This window comes from Coregonus clupeaformis, chromosome 13 (genome assembly GCF_020615455.1).
Source record: "Coregonus clupeaformis isolate EN_2021a chromosome 13, ASM2061545v1, whole genome shotgun sequence".
Lineage (NCBI taxonomy): Eukaryota > Metazoa > Chordata > Actinopteri > Salmoniformes > Salmonidae > Coregonus > Coregonus clupeaformis.
The window spans coordinates 19483859-19497638 of record NC_059204.1 but is presented as its reverse complement, the minus strand read 5'-3'; the positions used below and the strand labels follow the sequence as shown (position 1 = coordinate 19497638).

The 13780-nt window shown below is 44.2% G+C and overlaps 1 protein-coding gene across 1 annotated transcript in view; it reads left to right on the top strand.

Annotated features, from left to right (window-relative positions):
- The first annotated feature begins 2294 nt into the window (after positions 1-2294).
- Positions 2295-13780, top strand: part of LOC121579415 (rho GTPase-activating protein 7-like) — a 76962-nt gene continuing 65476 nt past the window's right edge. The window contains exon 1 of the mRNA XM_041893997.2: positions 2295-2620. Within this exon, the coding sequence (XP_041749931.1) occupies positions 2506-2620 (115 nt within the window). The 5' untranslated portion in view covers positions 2295-2505. The remainder of the gene's footprint in view (positions 2621-13780) is intronic.

Sequence of the window (13780 nt, the reverse complement as noted above, 5' to 3'; positions counted from 1 at the left end):
TCTAGGATTAAACCAGTCTCTTAGCCCTTTGTCTTCTGTTTCCCGTTTTCCTGTTTCTCAAGTTTTTGGTTTCTAGTTTTCCCGGTTCTGACCATTCTGCCTGCCCTGACCCTGAGCATGCCTGCCGTCCTGTACCTGCCTGACTCTGACCTGATTACGATCCTCTGCCTGTCCTCGACCTGCCCTTTGCCTGCCCCTGTGTTATAATAAATGATCTGAGAACTGCACTATCCACCTCCTGTGTCTGCATCTGGGTCACATCCTGAGTCGTGATAGGTGGTGGTCTATGTTACTGTGTGCTTTTGTGTTTAACTGGTGTTGCTCTTATCACCTCAGTATCTGCCAGCAGGGCACACGTGTCATCAGAGTGATATGATCTCTGTTCAACCATCACTCTGGAGTTGGGCTGGTAAGAGAATCCTGCCCCTTCAGTCTCCCCCATTGCTCCCTCTAACCTCTATCTCCCCCATGCTCTATCTATACTGCAGCGAGGGCCCCTTGGCTCAGCCTGTTTGTGTGAGGGAGGGAGGGAGGGAGGGAGGGAGAGTAGATGTTTGCTCTGGCAACAGGATGTGAGAATGGCTTAAGAGCAGAGAGAAAAATGCACAGATGAGTGTAACAAATGTGCTGTGGGGGAATATTTAGAGATGTTAGAATAAGGCTATTCCTTCCACTCATTGCTAATGTTTTAATTTGTGTGGACATATGGTGGTGAGAAACTATCAAGACAGTTGTGTCCACCCCATCATCAAAGAGAAGTTAACATAATTGTATGGATTACTGCTGATGATATGTGTTCAAACAAGTACTACAAAAGCAATGGCCCAACATTCATACCAATCTATCCCACAATCTTTATGCAAACACAAACAAATGCACTGTCACATTTATCAATATGTAGGGCTAGATTCAACAGGCATTTTTCGATTGAGCCAACATATGCTATGTTTACCTTGAATGCAGCCTCTGCAAACGCGGGAACGTTGCCTTTAAATTTCAATTGTATTATAGCGCGGATCTTCCACGGTCCAGATTGAATCTAGGCCCTAAAGTCATGAGGAGGTAAATCGTCAGTTCCTCACAATTCCGTGCACATCTAGCTGAAATGGATGAAAAACAACTGTGCATGGTCAAAAGTGACAATGTTACAATCCACTGATCGCCACACAATAAAGTAACATGCAGCTTTCATGCAAAGCACATGTTGTCTCTATGTTGTTTGTGTTTCCAGGGTAAGATGGATCTGCTACATGGCCCATTCTAAAAGCTGATATGGATAAAAAACATCAGTGGTCAAAGGTGACAATACAAACCTCTGAGCATCATGCACTAAGTTTGACAAAGTTGCATGCAGCGTTATTGTGTTTGTTGTCGTTATGTTATTTGTGTTGCCAGGGTAAGATATGTCTGCTATGTGGTCTGTCAGCTCAAAAGCACGAAATACTTCCTCTTTGAACTCCTCTAATGAAAATAAGAAGGAAGTGTGGGGAGAATACTCAGTCTATTTCCCTATCCCGTGGTTTAACTCACCGTCCATAACATATTTATCTTCGTGTCTAAGAGAGGAATAAGTGTGTAAATTAATTGTTGCAGTGTGTGTGTGTGTGTGTGTGTGTGTGTGTATGCAAGTGTGCATGCATGTTTATGTATGTGCATGGGCAGGGATGAGATGGGCAAAAGTTACAAAATACAATTACAAAATAAAATTACAAAATACCATAAAGATCAATGTATCAAAATAAACTACTAAATACTTCTATTTTGAAATGTATTTAATTAAAATACATGTATATTGTATTTTAAAATACAGAAATACATTTGCAAGTAGCCGGCCTGAACAGCAACAACATTCTCAGTAACGGTTACAAATTTTGAATTGCAAAGCACACTGGATATTACTATTGGCCTTGTTTTGGGTCGAAGCTCATTAGAGTAATACTCAACATAATAATAATAATAATAATATGCCATTTAGCAGACGCTTTTATCCAAAGCGACTTACAGTCATGCGTGCATACATTTTTGTGTATGGGTGGTCCCGGGGATCGAACCCACTACCTTGGCGTTACAAGCGCCGTGCTCTACCAGCTGAGCTACAGATGCTTTGCAATTGTTCATTTTTACATATACAGTACATTTACATTTAGTTCATTTAGCAGACACTCTTGACCCAAGTTGGATGCTATTTCCTTTTCAGGCCAGCATGACCCTAGGGGGAAATGTTTTTTATTTTGTTTTACTCTCTCACTTCCACTCCCTCGCTCTCACACACACTGGAGGAGGAGGGTGTTCACAAATTGCATGCAGACTTTCTGCATCAAGTGTCAGCCCTGCGAAAGGAACTTCTCTCTTTCCTTAGAGCGCTCTCTCTCTCTGGTGGACTTGGTGGACGGACTGACTGACTGACTAACTCGCAGGAGCTTTTCACCCCGATGGATCCAGAGAGGAGTGAGTGACTAGCAGAGGTGCAGAGGTTTTTCAGGGGGAGAACAGGACACATGGAATATGGCTCATACTGTGAAAACCCCACTGCGGAGGTCCTTCAGTGAGCACGTGAAAGTCTCTACCAACAAGGCTTGGGATGTATTCTGGAAGAGTGCTAGGGAGAAAAGGCTTTGGGGTAAGTGATGGACTCTTTCTCACACGTTGACCAAGTGTTTGAAGTATGTGACCATCTGTTAACTTGTTGACTCAAACTTTGTGTAGTAAATTGATTTACTGGCTTGACTGTTATGTTTACAAATCCATCAGTAATTGCATTGACGTGACAGTTGTCTGTCTCACACAGTCTAGCCCATAAATCCCTTACCAAATCATTTCACTTTCACCAAACTGACACTCCACTCACCTCACAGCTGTATCATGTTAAACCTCTCACCGTTTCAAGCTCCATCTCCAGTCCTACATACCAGAGAGTTATTTTCCCATGATTGTGTGTCTATCAAAACCAGAGGAGGTTGGTGGGAGGAGCTATAGGATGATGGGCTCATTGTAATGGCTGGAATGGAATCAATGGAACAGCATCAGACACATCAAACATATGGAAACCACGTTTGACTCTGTTACATTTGATCCATTCCAGCCATTATAACGAGCCCGTCCCCCTACAGTTCCTCCCACCAGCCTCCTCTGATCAAAACATGCTCTAGATTAGAATTATAATAATGAAAAAAAGCTCCAGTGTGTAGCTCAGTGCCCTGCAGAGGGGTCAGTCGCCCCTAGCCTCTGGTGGGCTGTCAGTGGGGGGAGCTGGAGACCTGCTGAGATTATCTGGATTCCACTGTGGGCTTTATGAATTTCAGGGCCCGTGCATTACGAGTGTGTGCCATGTGTGTCCATTCACTATGCTTTCACTCACACGTGCACGTATGGAAGTATGCACACACACACACATTGCAGCACAGTCTTATGAGCTATACAATCCTTTTCAACACATGCACACACACGCACACATGCGAGCACGTGCACACACATTCATCAAGCTGTCAGTCCTCTAGAAGCTTCTGCTGGTTGGTGTCATCTCTGAGGTGTCGTTCAAAATCTGCCTCTCCGTGTGTAGCTACATCTCTGTTTTCAACTTTTGAATATGCATCAGATTCAAAGTATGTATCTGATGATGACAGCGGTGTCTTCAGGCTTAGAGATAATACATGGAACCAGCTGTGACATTCATATTCATGTCCTCTCAACATGTGTGTTGGATTAATAACTCCACATAGTGATGTTGGTTAGTTGAGCTCACCCATTGGCTGGAAATAATTACACAATGCTAGTTAGCTGTGGCCGAGTCCAAATCATTAGGGAACTTGGAATGGCACAGACACCAGGAAGCAGCTTCTAGCCAGCTCTAATGGCAAAAAGGCCCCCCAAGGGATTTTATGAGCAAAGCAGCCTCTCTCTCTCTCTCTCTCTCTCTCTCTCTCTCTCTCTCTCTCTCTCTCTCTCTCTCTCTCTCTCTCTCTCTCTCTCTCTCTCTCTCTCTCTCTCTCTCTGCCCTACTGCAGGGAGGATCTGCTCTCCGGCATACATCACAAACCTCTCCTAATATTTACACCCGCACTAAACGTTGTCATAACTCACGCCAAATATGGTGTTCCATTCAAACGCTGCAACTCACATCCAAACAGTACCTCTGCCAGATGTAGCCCCAATCAAAGGTATGGAGACACGGTTTCCAAAGCACCGTTCAACTACTGGGTGCAAATAGGCGATCAGTCACATGTGATACTGCAAGCGAGGCAGGCGTCATTCCACCGAGTCGCCACGGAGCTTCTCACAACCCTGAGACAAGGAAAATAGTGTGGAACAGTGGAGAAAGGAGCAGGCCTCGTAGGGTGGATAAACGTCTGGCTGTGGGAAGGCAGGGTGGATGGTGGATGGTGGATGATGAATGGTGAATGGTGGACGGTGGACGTTGGATGGTGGATAGTGAATGGTGGACGGTGGATGGTGATGTGTGAGGCCATGTGCTCTATCTGCTTTCTGTCAGAGAGGCAGATTCAGATTCAGATTGTTTAATAGTCACATGTACAGGGTTGCAGGTGTGAGGGCCAACTGGAGAAGCACAGAGCTGGAACTCGATATTTCAGAGTTCTACAGATGCTTTGTAATTGTTCATTTTTACATATACAGTACATTTACATTTAGTTCATTTAGCAGACACTCTTGACCCAAGTTGGATGCTATTTCCTTTTCAGGCCAGCATGACCCTAGGGGGAATTTTATTTTATTTTGTTTTACTCTCTCACTTCCACTCCCTCGCTCTCACACACACTGGAGGAGGAGGGTGTTCACAGTACATCTATCTCTCTGTTATTGTATCTCTCACATTCCTATTTTTCCATCTCTTTTTCTGTCTTTCTCTAATTTGGTCTTCTTACTTCCTCTCAATTGACCGTTTTATCTTCAGGATCTCTCTATTTTGTTCTTCAGATCCTCTTTCTAAAGATAAAACTCATATCTCTATCCTATTTCACTCTATTCTTTCGGGTAACTGTCCCACATTTCGGTTTCTCTTTCTCTCAAACTAAGCCTCTCTTTCTTCTCTTTCCTCTTATTCGTTCCTCTGACAGAAGCATAGAGCAGATTGCCAGAGTCTATGGCAGGCTCCAGATCTCTAGTCCTCTCCCCCGCTCTGAGCTGCCTGCTTGCCTGCCCGCCTCCCTGGGTCTCATCAGCAGTATTACCTCACTCTGAGCACCAGGGCCATGTGCTCTGCTCTCCTCTCTGCCTGTTACTGCCACACTGTGCTCAAATGACAGACTCAGTGCGGTGCTGTAGTGAGTGTGTGTGCGTGTGGATGTGATCTTGCATATCAGTGTGTGTGTTCACAATCACATATGACATACTCTGGGGTACTGTAGTGTGTTTGGGGGATGGGGGAGAAGTGTAGGGCCCAAGGTGTGTAGTATATAGGAGAAAGAGAACGGAGTGGTAGTGTGTATGGGGGGGTCCGAGGAGTCCTATTCTGATGCAGAGCAGGTCTGTGTGAGCCGTAAGATTACAGTGAGAAAGCCTTACCAGATGTGGCAATGCAGAAAGAAACTGGAAAAAAGTAAAGGAAGTGACATCGTATTAGAAGTTTCTCTTGGCTTTAACAACAGCAAAGAGAATATGTGAAAAATCTATGACCTATTTAGAGATAGTTTCTCCACCGGACGCCTTCTTGTGGATTCCATGAATATTTTAGTTTAAGGCTTCCAAATAATTTTATCAGATATTGTTTGATTCCAAAACATTTGAGCTGGATAAAATGCCTCCTCTTCAAACCACTTCAAGCAAAAACATCTGTTATGAGTATTCTCGCAGAGGAAAATGGTACATCTCTCCAGACTATTCCAAAAGAACATTGCCTGCTAAGATATTAGATTTGACCAATGCGTTTTCTACACAGCTCTAATTACATTTACAGCCGAAATGTTAGGTTAGGAACTAACAGATATTCTGATTTCTGGACTTTTGCATTCTGACCCTATCCTCTGTCATACGTTGTTGTGCCATCCATTGTTCTAGACCAGGTCCAATCCAGTGATCAGGCCCGCATATGATCCAAAACCCATCATACTGTGACACTTTCTGTATTCTGAAAGTTCTATATCTTTAAAATCTGATTGCTGACATGCAAAACATTTTGGGGCTGTATCAACAGCGGACTAATGAAACAAATAACAAAATATAGTTTGAGTGGTATTGTCCTTTAGCAATGAAGTAAGGTACAGTGGAAGTTTATGCAGGAGGGCTTTATAAACAAAAATAATGCAATGCATCGATCTACGAGACTTCAGAGAGAGCCAGCCTATGTCCTGATACAGAATGCAGTGATGTGTACTGAACCTATCGCTCGTAATAAAGCATAGTGTGCTATGATAAACTGCATCCAATGGCTTCAATACAGTGGCAGCTGCATTCATATAGACAATATCGCCATAGTCTATAACCAGTATGAATTACGACTGAAGAATTTGTTTTCTGCTATTTAACCTCTACGGGATTCTTGTCCCGTATACGGGACGGTTCAGCTAACGTGCGCTAATGTGATTATCATGACTGTTGTAAGTAACAGCACATTTTCCAGGACAAATTCTTGTTAATCTAACTGCACTGTCGATTTTTACAGTAGCTATTACAGTGAAAAAATACCATGCTATTGTTTGAGGAGAGTGCACAACAACAAAAACGTATCACGGCAACTGGTTTGATACATTCACCTCTGAAGGTAAATAATGTACTTACATTCAGTAATCTTGCTCTGATTTGTCATCCTGAGGGTCCCATAGATAAAATGTAGCATAGTTTTGTTTGATAAAATCCATTTTTATATTTAAATGTAGGAACTGGGTTCTACAGTTTGAACCCTTGCTGTCTCTGGCTCCGGCTCCACACCCACCCCGCCCGGCCATCTAGATGTGTGAAAGTTAGTGTATAAGCTAATGATCCATCATGTATGACATTCCTGGGAGTGTGTAAACTTACATTTTGTAATACTATATAATTTTTGTATGTTCTCTATAGTTATGTACTTGAAAATGCATCAATTGACCAATTCGGCACATCTAGTGGCCAAAATCTAAATTGCGCCTAAACTGCAATATTATATTGTTGTCTTTCTCTTGCATTTCAAAGATGATGGAACAAAAAACTAAATAGAAAATGCATGTTTTTTTGTTTGTATTATCGTTTACCAGATCTAATGTGTTATACTCCCCTACATCAATTTCAAATTTCCACAAACGTCAAAGTGTTTCCTTTCAAATTGTATCAAGAATATGCTTATCCTTACTTCAGGTCTTGAGCTACAGGCAGTTAGATTTGGGTATGTCATTTTCAGAGAAAATTTGAAAAAAAAGGGTCCGATCCTTAAGAGGTTAATGAAAGGCATGACCTATTCCTATCAAATAAGTCAATTTTAATTCTTACTTTCTTAACTTACTCATCAACATGCTTTTTCTATCAAAATTTGAAAGATAGCTTTTCATGAATCCAGATAACCAGATAACCAAGCGGGGACACGATCAATGTTCATGTGCATAAGTCATCAGATACATTTTTATGTGATTTGGAGAATAACATACAGTGAGCTCCAAAAGTATTGGGACAGTGACACATTTTTTGTTGTTTTGGCTCTGTACTCCAGCACTTTGGATTTGAAATTGTTGTTTATAAAGAATAATGCTAATCTTTGCTGTGAGACCAAGGAGTCCGCTTACACTGTACTTTGATTATAAAGGTTTATTTATATCACAAGATTTCAGCATAAGTTTACAGATGTCTGCAGGCATCTGGAGAACAGCGACCCAAAATAATATGTTTGTTCTGTCCTCCTTTGTCTCAACCAAGTATTTATAATCTTTACCATGATATGGGTGTTTTTCCTACCAACCAATCCCAGGAGGCCACCTAACAGACTTCCTCAGCTTTAGGATGCTCCCCTAAGCTGAATAAACATCCTCTCAGATACCATTTGAAAACGTTAGCAAAGTCATAAATTCCTCAGATACCACAAAATGATACAGTGCTACTATGATTACGGATAGTCCTGAATGAATCGTGAATAATGATGAGTGAGAAAGTTACAGACGCACAAATATCATACCCACAAGACATGCTAACCTCTTGCCATTACAATAACAGGGGAGGTAGCATCCACATTCATGTAGAAGTGTTTAAAAACATATTCTATTCTTATTTCCAAAATGACACAATACATTATTTAGCATTAATTTCTATTGGGCACAAAATAATCTGAAACACAACCAAAACAAACAGCAAATGCATCCAACAATTTTGTAGAGTCACAAGCTTGAGGTAATTATTGCATGCTAGGAATATGGGACCAAATACTAAACTTTTGACTACTTCACAGTTTTTCTCAATTGCTAAAACACTAAAGCCCATTGGCTTGTCACGCCCTGGCTCTGGGGACTATTAAATGTTGAGCCAGGGTGTGGATTTTCCTTGTTTAGTTTTCTATGTTTTTCGTTCTAGTTCGTGTATTTCTATGTTGGCCAGGGTGTAGCTCGTTGTCTCTGATTGGGTACCATACTTATGCAGCCTGTTGGCACATGTTTATTGTGGGATCTTGTTCCGGAAGGTTTGTGTTCAACCCAGGACTTCACGTATCGTTTGTTTTGTTGTTTTGGTTCGTGTTGTGTACTGAAATAAAAGAATGTACGCATATCACGCTGCGCCTTGGTCCGCTTCATCATGTAACGATCGTGACAGAAGATCCCACCTCGACTGGATCAAGCAGCGTGACGAGGAGAGAGGATGGACCTGGGAGGAGATGAGTGAGAGTCTGGCAAGAGGGATGGAGGCCATGAGCACGGGGGAGAGACAAGCCCCAAAAAAATGTAGGGGGGGGGCTCACGCCGTGGACGACGAGGCAGCAGGAGGCTGCGATAGAGCGGTTCAGCCGGTTAGCAGAGGAGGCCGCTAGGTTACGGGGGTCACTGGTCATGAGGGAGAAGGAGAGTGTGGAGGCACGGCGAGAGGAACTGAGTAGGCAGCAGAGGGAGCGAGGTTTATGAGGAAACCCAGTCCCGCTCCTCGCACCAAGCAAGTGGTGTGTGTCACCAGTCCGGTCCGGCCTGTTCCTGATTCCCGCACAAGGCCAGTGGGGTGTGTTCCCAGTACGGTCAGGCCCGTTCCTGCTCCCCGCACTAAGCCTGTGGTGCGCGTCGTCAGCCCGGTCCGGCCTGTTCCTGCTCCCCGCACCAAGCCAGTGGTGCGCGTCGTCAGCCCGGTCCGGCCTGTTCCTGCTCCCCGCACCAAGCCAGTGGTGTGCGTCGCCAGCCCGGTCCGGCCTGTTCCTGCTCCCCGCACCAAGACAGTGGTGCGCGCCGCCAGCCCGGTCCGTCCGTTACTGCTCCCCGCACCAAGGCCAGTGGTGAGCGTCGTTCAGCCCGGTCCGGCCCGTTCCTGCTCCCCGCACCAAGCCAGTGGTGCGCGCTGTCAGCCCGGTCCGCCCGTTTCTGCCTCCCGCACCAAGCCAATGGTGCGCGTCGTCAGCCCGTCCGCCCGTTCCTGCTCCCCACACCAAGCCAATGGTGCGCGTCGCCAGCCCGGTCCGGCCCGTTCTGCTCCCCGCACAAGCCAGTGGTGCGTGCCGTCAGTCCGGCACGGTCCGTGCCTGTTCCACCAGTGCCTTGTCCGGCACCGGGTCAGCTGCTCCACGCCGAGCCAGAGCAATCCGCTCCACCGGTGTTCAGTCCAGCTCCGGCCAGCGGGGCCGGTCCAGACCAGGGGCGCTACGGGGGGGTAGAGATAGAGTGGTGGTCACGCCCGGAGCCGGATCCGCCTCCGAGGCGGAATGCCCACCCGGCCCCTCCCCTGTTGTGTTTGGTTGGCGCGGTCACAGTCCGCGACTTTGGGTACTGTCACGCCCTGGCTCTGGGGACTATTAAATGTTGAGCCAGGGTGTGGATTTTCCTTGTTTAGTTTTCTATGTTTTTCATTCTAGTTCGTGTATTTCTATGTTGGCCAGGGTGGTTCCCAATCAGAGACAGCTGTAGCTCGTTGTCTCTGATTGGGAACCATACTTATGCAGCCTGTTGGCACATGTTTATAGTGGGATATTGTTCCGGAAGGTTTGTGTTCAACCCAGGACTTCACGTATCGTTTGTTTTGTTGTTTTGGTTCGTGTTGTGTACTGAAATAAAAGAATGTACGCATATCACGCTGCGCCTTGGTCCGCTTCATCATGTAACGATCGTGACATGGCTAAACAAAGTTCTCAGTTGCCTGGACTCATTTAGCTAATTATGCAGTCTGTTGTCAATACCTTAAACCATTTCACATGGTAAAACACAATTTGCAGATCTCACTTAGACTTTTCAGCAAAACTATAAACACATTCTCATTCTCAAAACACATTCTGCACTCTAATGCACATGTCATCCATACTGGTAAACACAAGTGGCAACAATCGAATACAAATAGAGAACACATGTCATTGATTGAACACAAACACTCAAAATTGATTTAACCTGTTTCAAATGATGCGACACAACCAATATACGCCAGTTCAGAGAGCAAACGGGTTGTTGAAGGTGGGAAGGAGAAAGTCTGAGAATGGATAGAAGAAACAATGTGAGAGGACGAGGACGAGTGCGTATGCGAGGTGGGCGATGAGGAGGAGGAGGGCAAGAAAGAGGAAGAGGAGGACGAAGAGGAAGACAAAGAGTGGAAATATCTGATGAAATTCGAGCAACAGTCATAGACCATGAGTACCTTTTGAGCACAACTCACCAAGGGTGAAAGAACTGCGAGCTCAGTATGTGCAAGTTCAGTATGTGCAAGTAAGTGTACATTCAGAAACATTTACTGTAATCCAGATTGTCTACAGTACTAACACATACTATGTGAATGACATTACAGTAAATTATATTACTCTTCAGTACATACAATGTATGTGAATCAGAAGTGCATACAGTAGGCCTAATTGTACTCTACAGTATAGCACTGTCTCTGTACGACTTACAAAATCCTACATACAGTATATTGTATTTCTACACAGACAATATTTGACTTGGAATCCTTAGACAGACCCCATGAGTTCATCTTTGTTGATGAAGCAGGCTTCAATCTAACAAAGAGGAGAAGGAGAGGCCCAAACATGATTGGACAGCGGGCCATTGTTGAAGTCCCTGGTCAACGAGGTGGCAATGTCACAATCTGTGCTGCTATCAGCAACCATGGTGTTCTACATCACCATGTTACAATTGGGCCATATAACACCCAGCACCTTCTAAGATTTATTGCCAATCTAATATATATTTTATTTGAGCAGCATGTTCAAGAGCAGCAGGGTCAAGAGCTAAATGAGAATCCCATTCCCACCTATGTGATAGTGTGGCACAATGTCAGTTTCCACCGAGCTGCTCAGGTAAGGGAATGGTTTAACATCAATGGGCAGTTTATGAACTTGTACCTCCCTCCATACTCGCCTTTCCTGAATCCGAGTTTTTCTCCTCTTGGAGATGGAAAGTGTATGATAGACAACCCTACACCAGAGTAAATCTGCTGCAAGCCATGGATTTACCCTGTGGTGATATAGGTGAGGAATCATGTCAGGGCTGGATACGGCACACAAGAGGCTTCTTCCCCCGTTGCCTCAGGAGGGACAATATTGCTTGTGATGTCGACGAAGTGCTCTGGCCTGACCCAGCCCAAAGACAAGAAGAAGCACATTGATCACATGTTTACTCCTTTGATTTTTGTCCCTTTTAGTATTGTATACTGTAGTACAGTGCATTGTAGGCAGTATACTGTACAATGGACAAATTGTATGGTCCTGAACATTGTGCTTTCCATTTGTTAACAGTACTGACTGCTCAATAGATTTTGACTGGTTGCAGGTTCATATCAACAAAGAACAAGAATTACAATATCACAGAGACAAAGGACAAGTTTGTGAGATGCAGGGTACAGTACCGTAAAAATAGGGGTACAAGGAGGAGGAAGAACAAAAAAACAAAATTGCAAAGAGCAAAGCAGAGTAGTCATTTCTGGTCAATTTTGAGCTACTATGATAGAACATGTTTTCGTTCATCAAAAGACAATGACGGAAAATATGAAATTTGTTTTGAGATTAAAAATGTACTTCTCCCTGAGAACTGTATGTTTTGAACAATGTGTTTTCTATTTTTCGGTGTATTGTTTACTGACTGCTTGAGAGTGTATATCATTTTGATAACTTTGTTTATGATTTGAGAGCAATGTTTGATTTTGAACACAGGTAAAACTGTTTTGAGGCAAATGTTTCATTTTTTGCGAGAGGAGTCAGAGGTTTTGTAAATAGTGCTTGAAGATGAGGTTTTGTGTTTGTTTTCAGGAAATGGAGCAAGGTTTCAGAAATTGTGTTTTAGCAATTGAGAAAAACTGTAATACACATATAAGTGCATTTTTCCCAATACTTTTGGTCCCCTAAAATGGGGGGACTGTGTACAAAAAGTGTTGTAATTTCTAAACGGTTCACCCGATATGGATGAAAATACCCTCAAATTAAAGCTGACATGCTGCACTTGAACCTCATAGTCATTGTATCATAGAGAGAGAGAGAGAGAGAGAGAGAGAGAGAGAGAGAGAGAGAGAGAGAGAGAGAGAGAGAGAGAGAGAGAGAGAGAGAGAGGGGAGAGAATAAGGTGAAAGTTTGAGGATGGAAAGTCAGCAATGCAAGCAGCAGTTTCACTCCACTCAGTATTCTGCATTGTATCTGACTTTGTGCGAGTGGACTGGTTGGCAAGCCATTCCTGTTGTTAAAGAACCTTGTCAAGTCAAGTGTCCCGCCTGCGTCAAAGCGCCAAAAGCCTCATGGCCCTAAAAGGATACCGTTTACAGCCAGCCTGCCTGCTGTACTGTAGATCAGCAGGGAGAGGTGGAGAGATGATGCAGAGATGGACACAGCGACAGAGAGGTGTAGGAGAACAGAGGCTCCTCTTCATCCCAGGCCAACACACAGAAGTATGGCTGCCAGGAGGAGATGGAGACACACTGGGAAAATAACACAAGTGGGCCAACACACACAGACACATGACACAGAGACAATGTTTCACTCACCTCCGATGAACTCTCTCTCTCCACTGGTTCCACTGGTGTCATTGCAGTGTGGAGCAGTGGAGGCTGGTGGGAGGATGTATAGGAGGAAGGGCTCATTTTAATGGATGGAATGGAGTTTCCATATATTCGATGTGTTTGATGCCGTTCCATTTATTCCATTCCAGCCATTACAATGAGCCCGTCCTCCTATAGCTCCTCCCACCAGCCTCCTCTGCTGTGGAGACAATAAGCAGATGTCCTGGGGGTAGAGAGACATTCATCTGTTACTTTATTGGCCCTATCTTTAGGTAACAATATTAATGAGCAGACATGAGTTAATGGGACTCAGATGTACACTAGTGGATGAGTCATCCTCATCATTCCTGCGGGATCTCTCTTTCTCTTCCATCCTCATAACACTGGGTTTGAAGAAAAAATAAGTTTGACGCACTTAGTCAGTGGGTCTGTTTGTGTTTGTTTGTCCCACTTCCAGGGGCAGAGAGGATACACATGTCCTCCACAGAAGCTAAATAATGAGTCAGCTGGCTCGCTGCTGAAGGACACCAAACAAATGGCATGCTGGGTAATGTGTTTGTTATTCGTTGGGAGGGCCAGCTCAGTCTTGTGTGATTGGGATCATGGAAGCGAGGCAGAAAGGCACTGAAAAGTCTCGGCTCATTTAGGAGAAAATAATATTTTCTCTTCTCTCTCCAATGGTACCACTGAAGTTATTCATCTTCTCGAT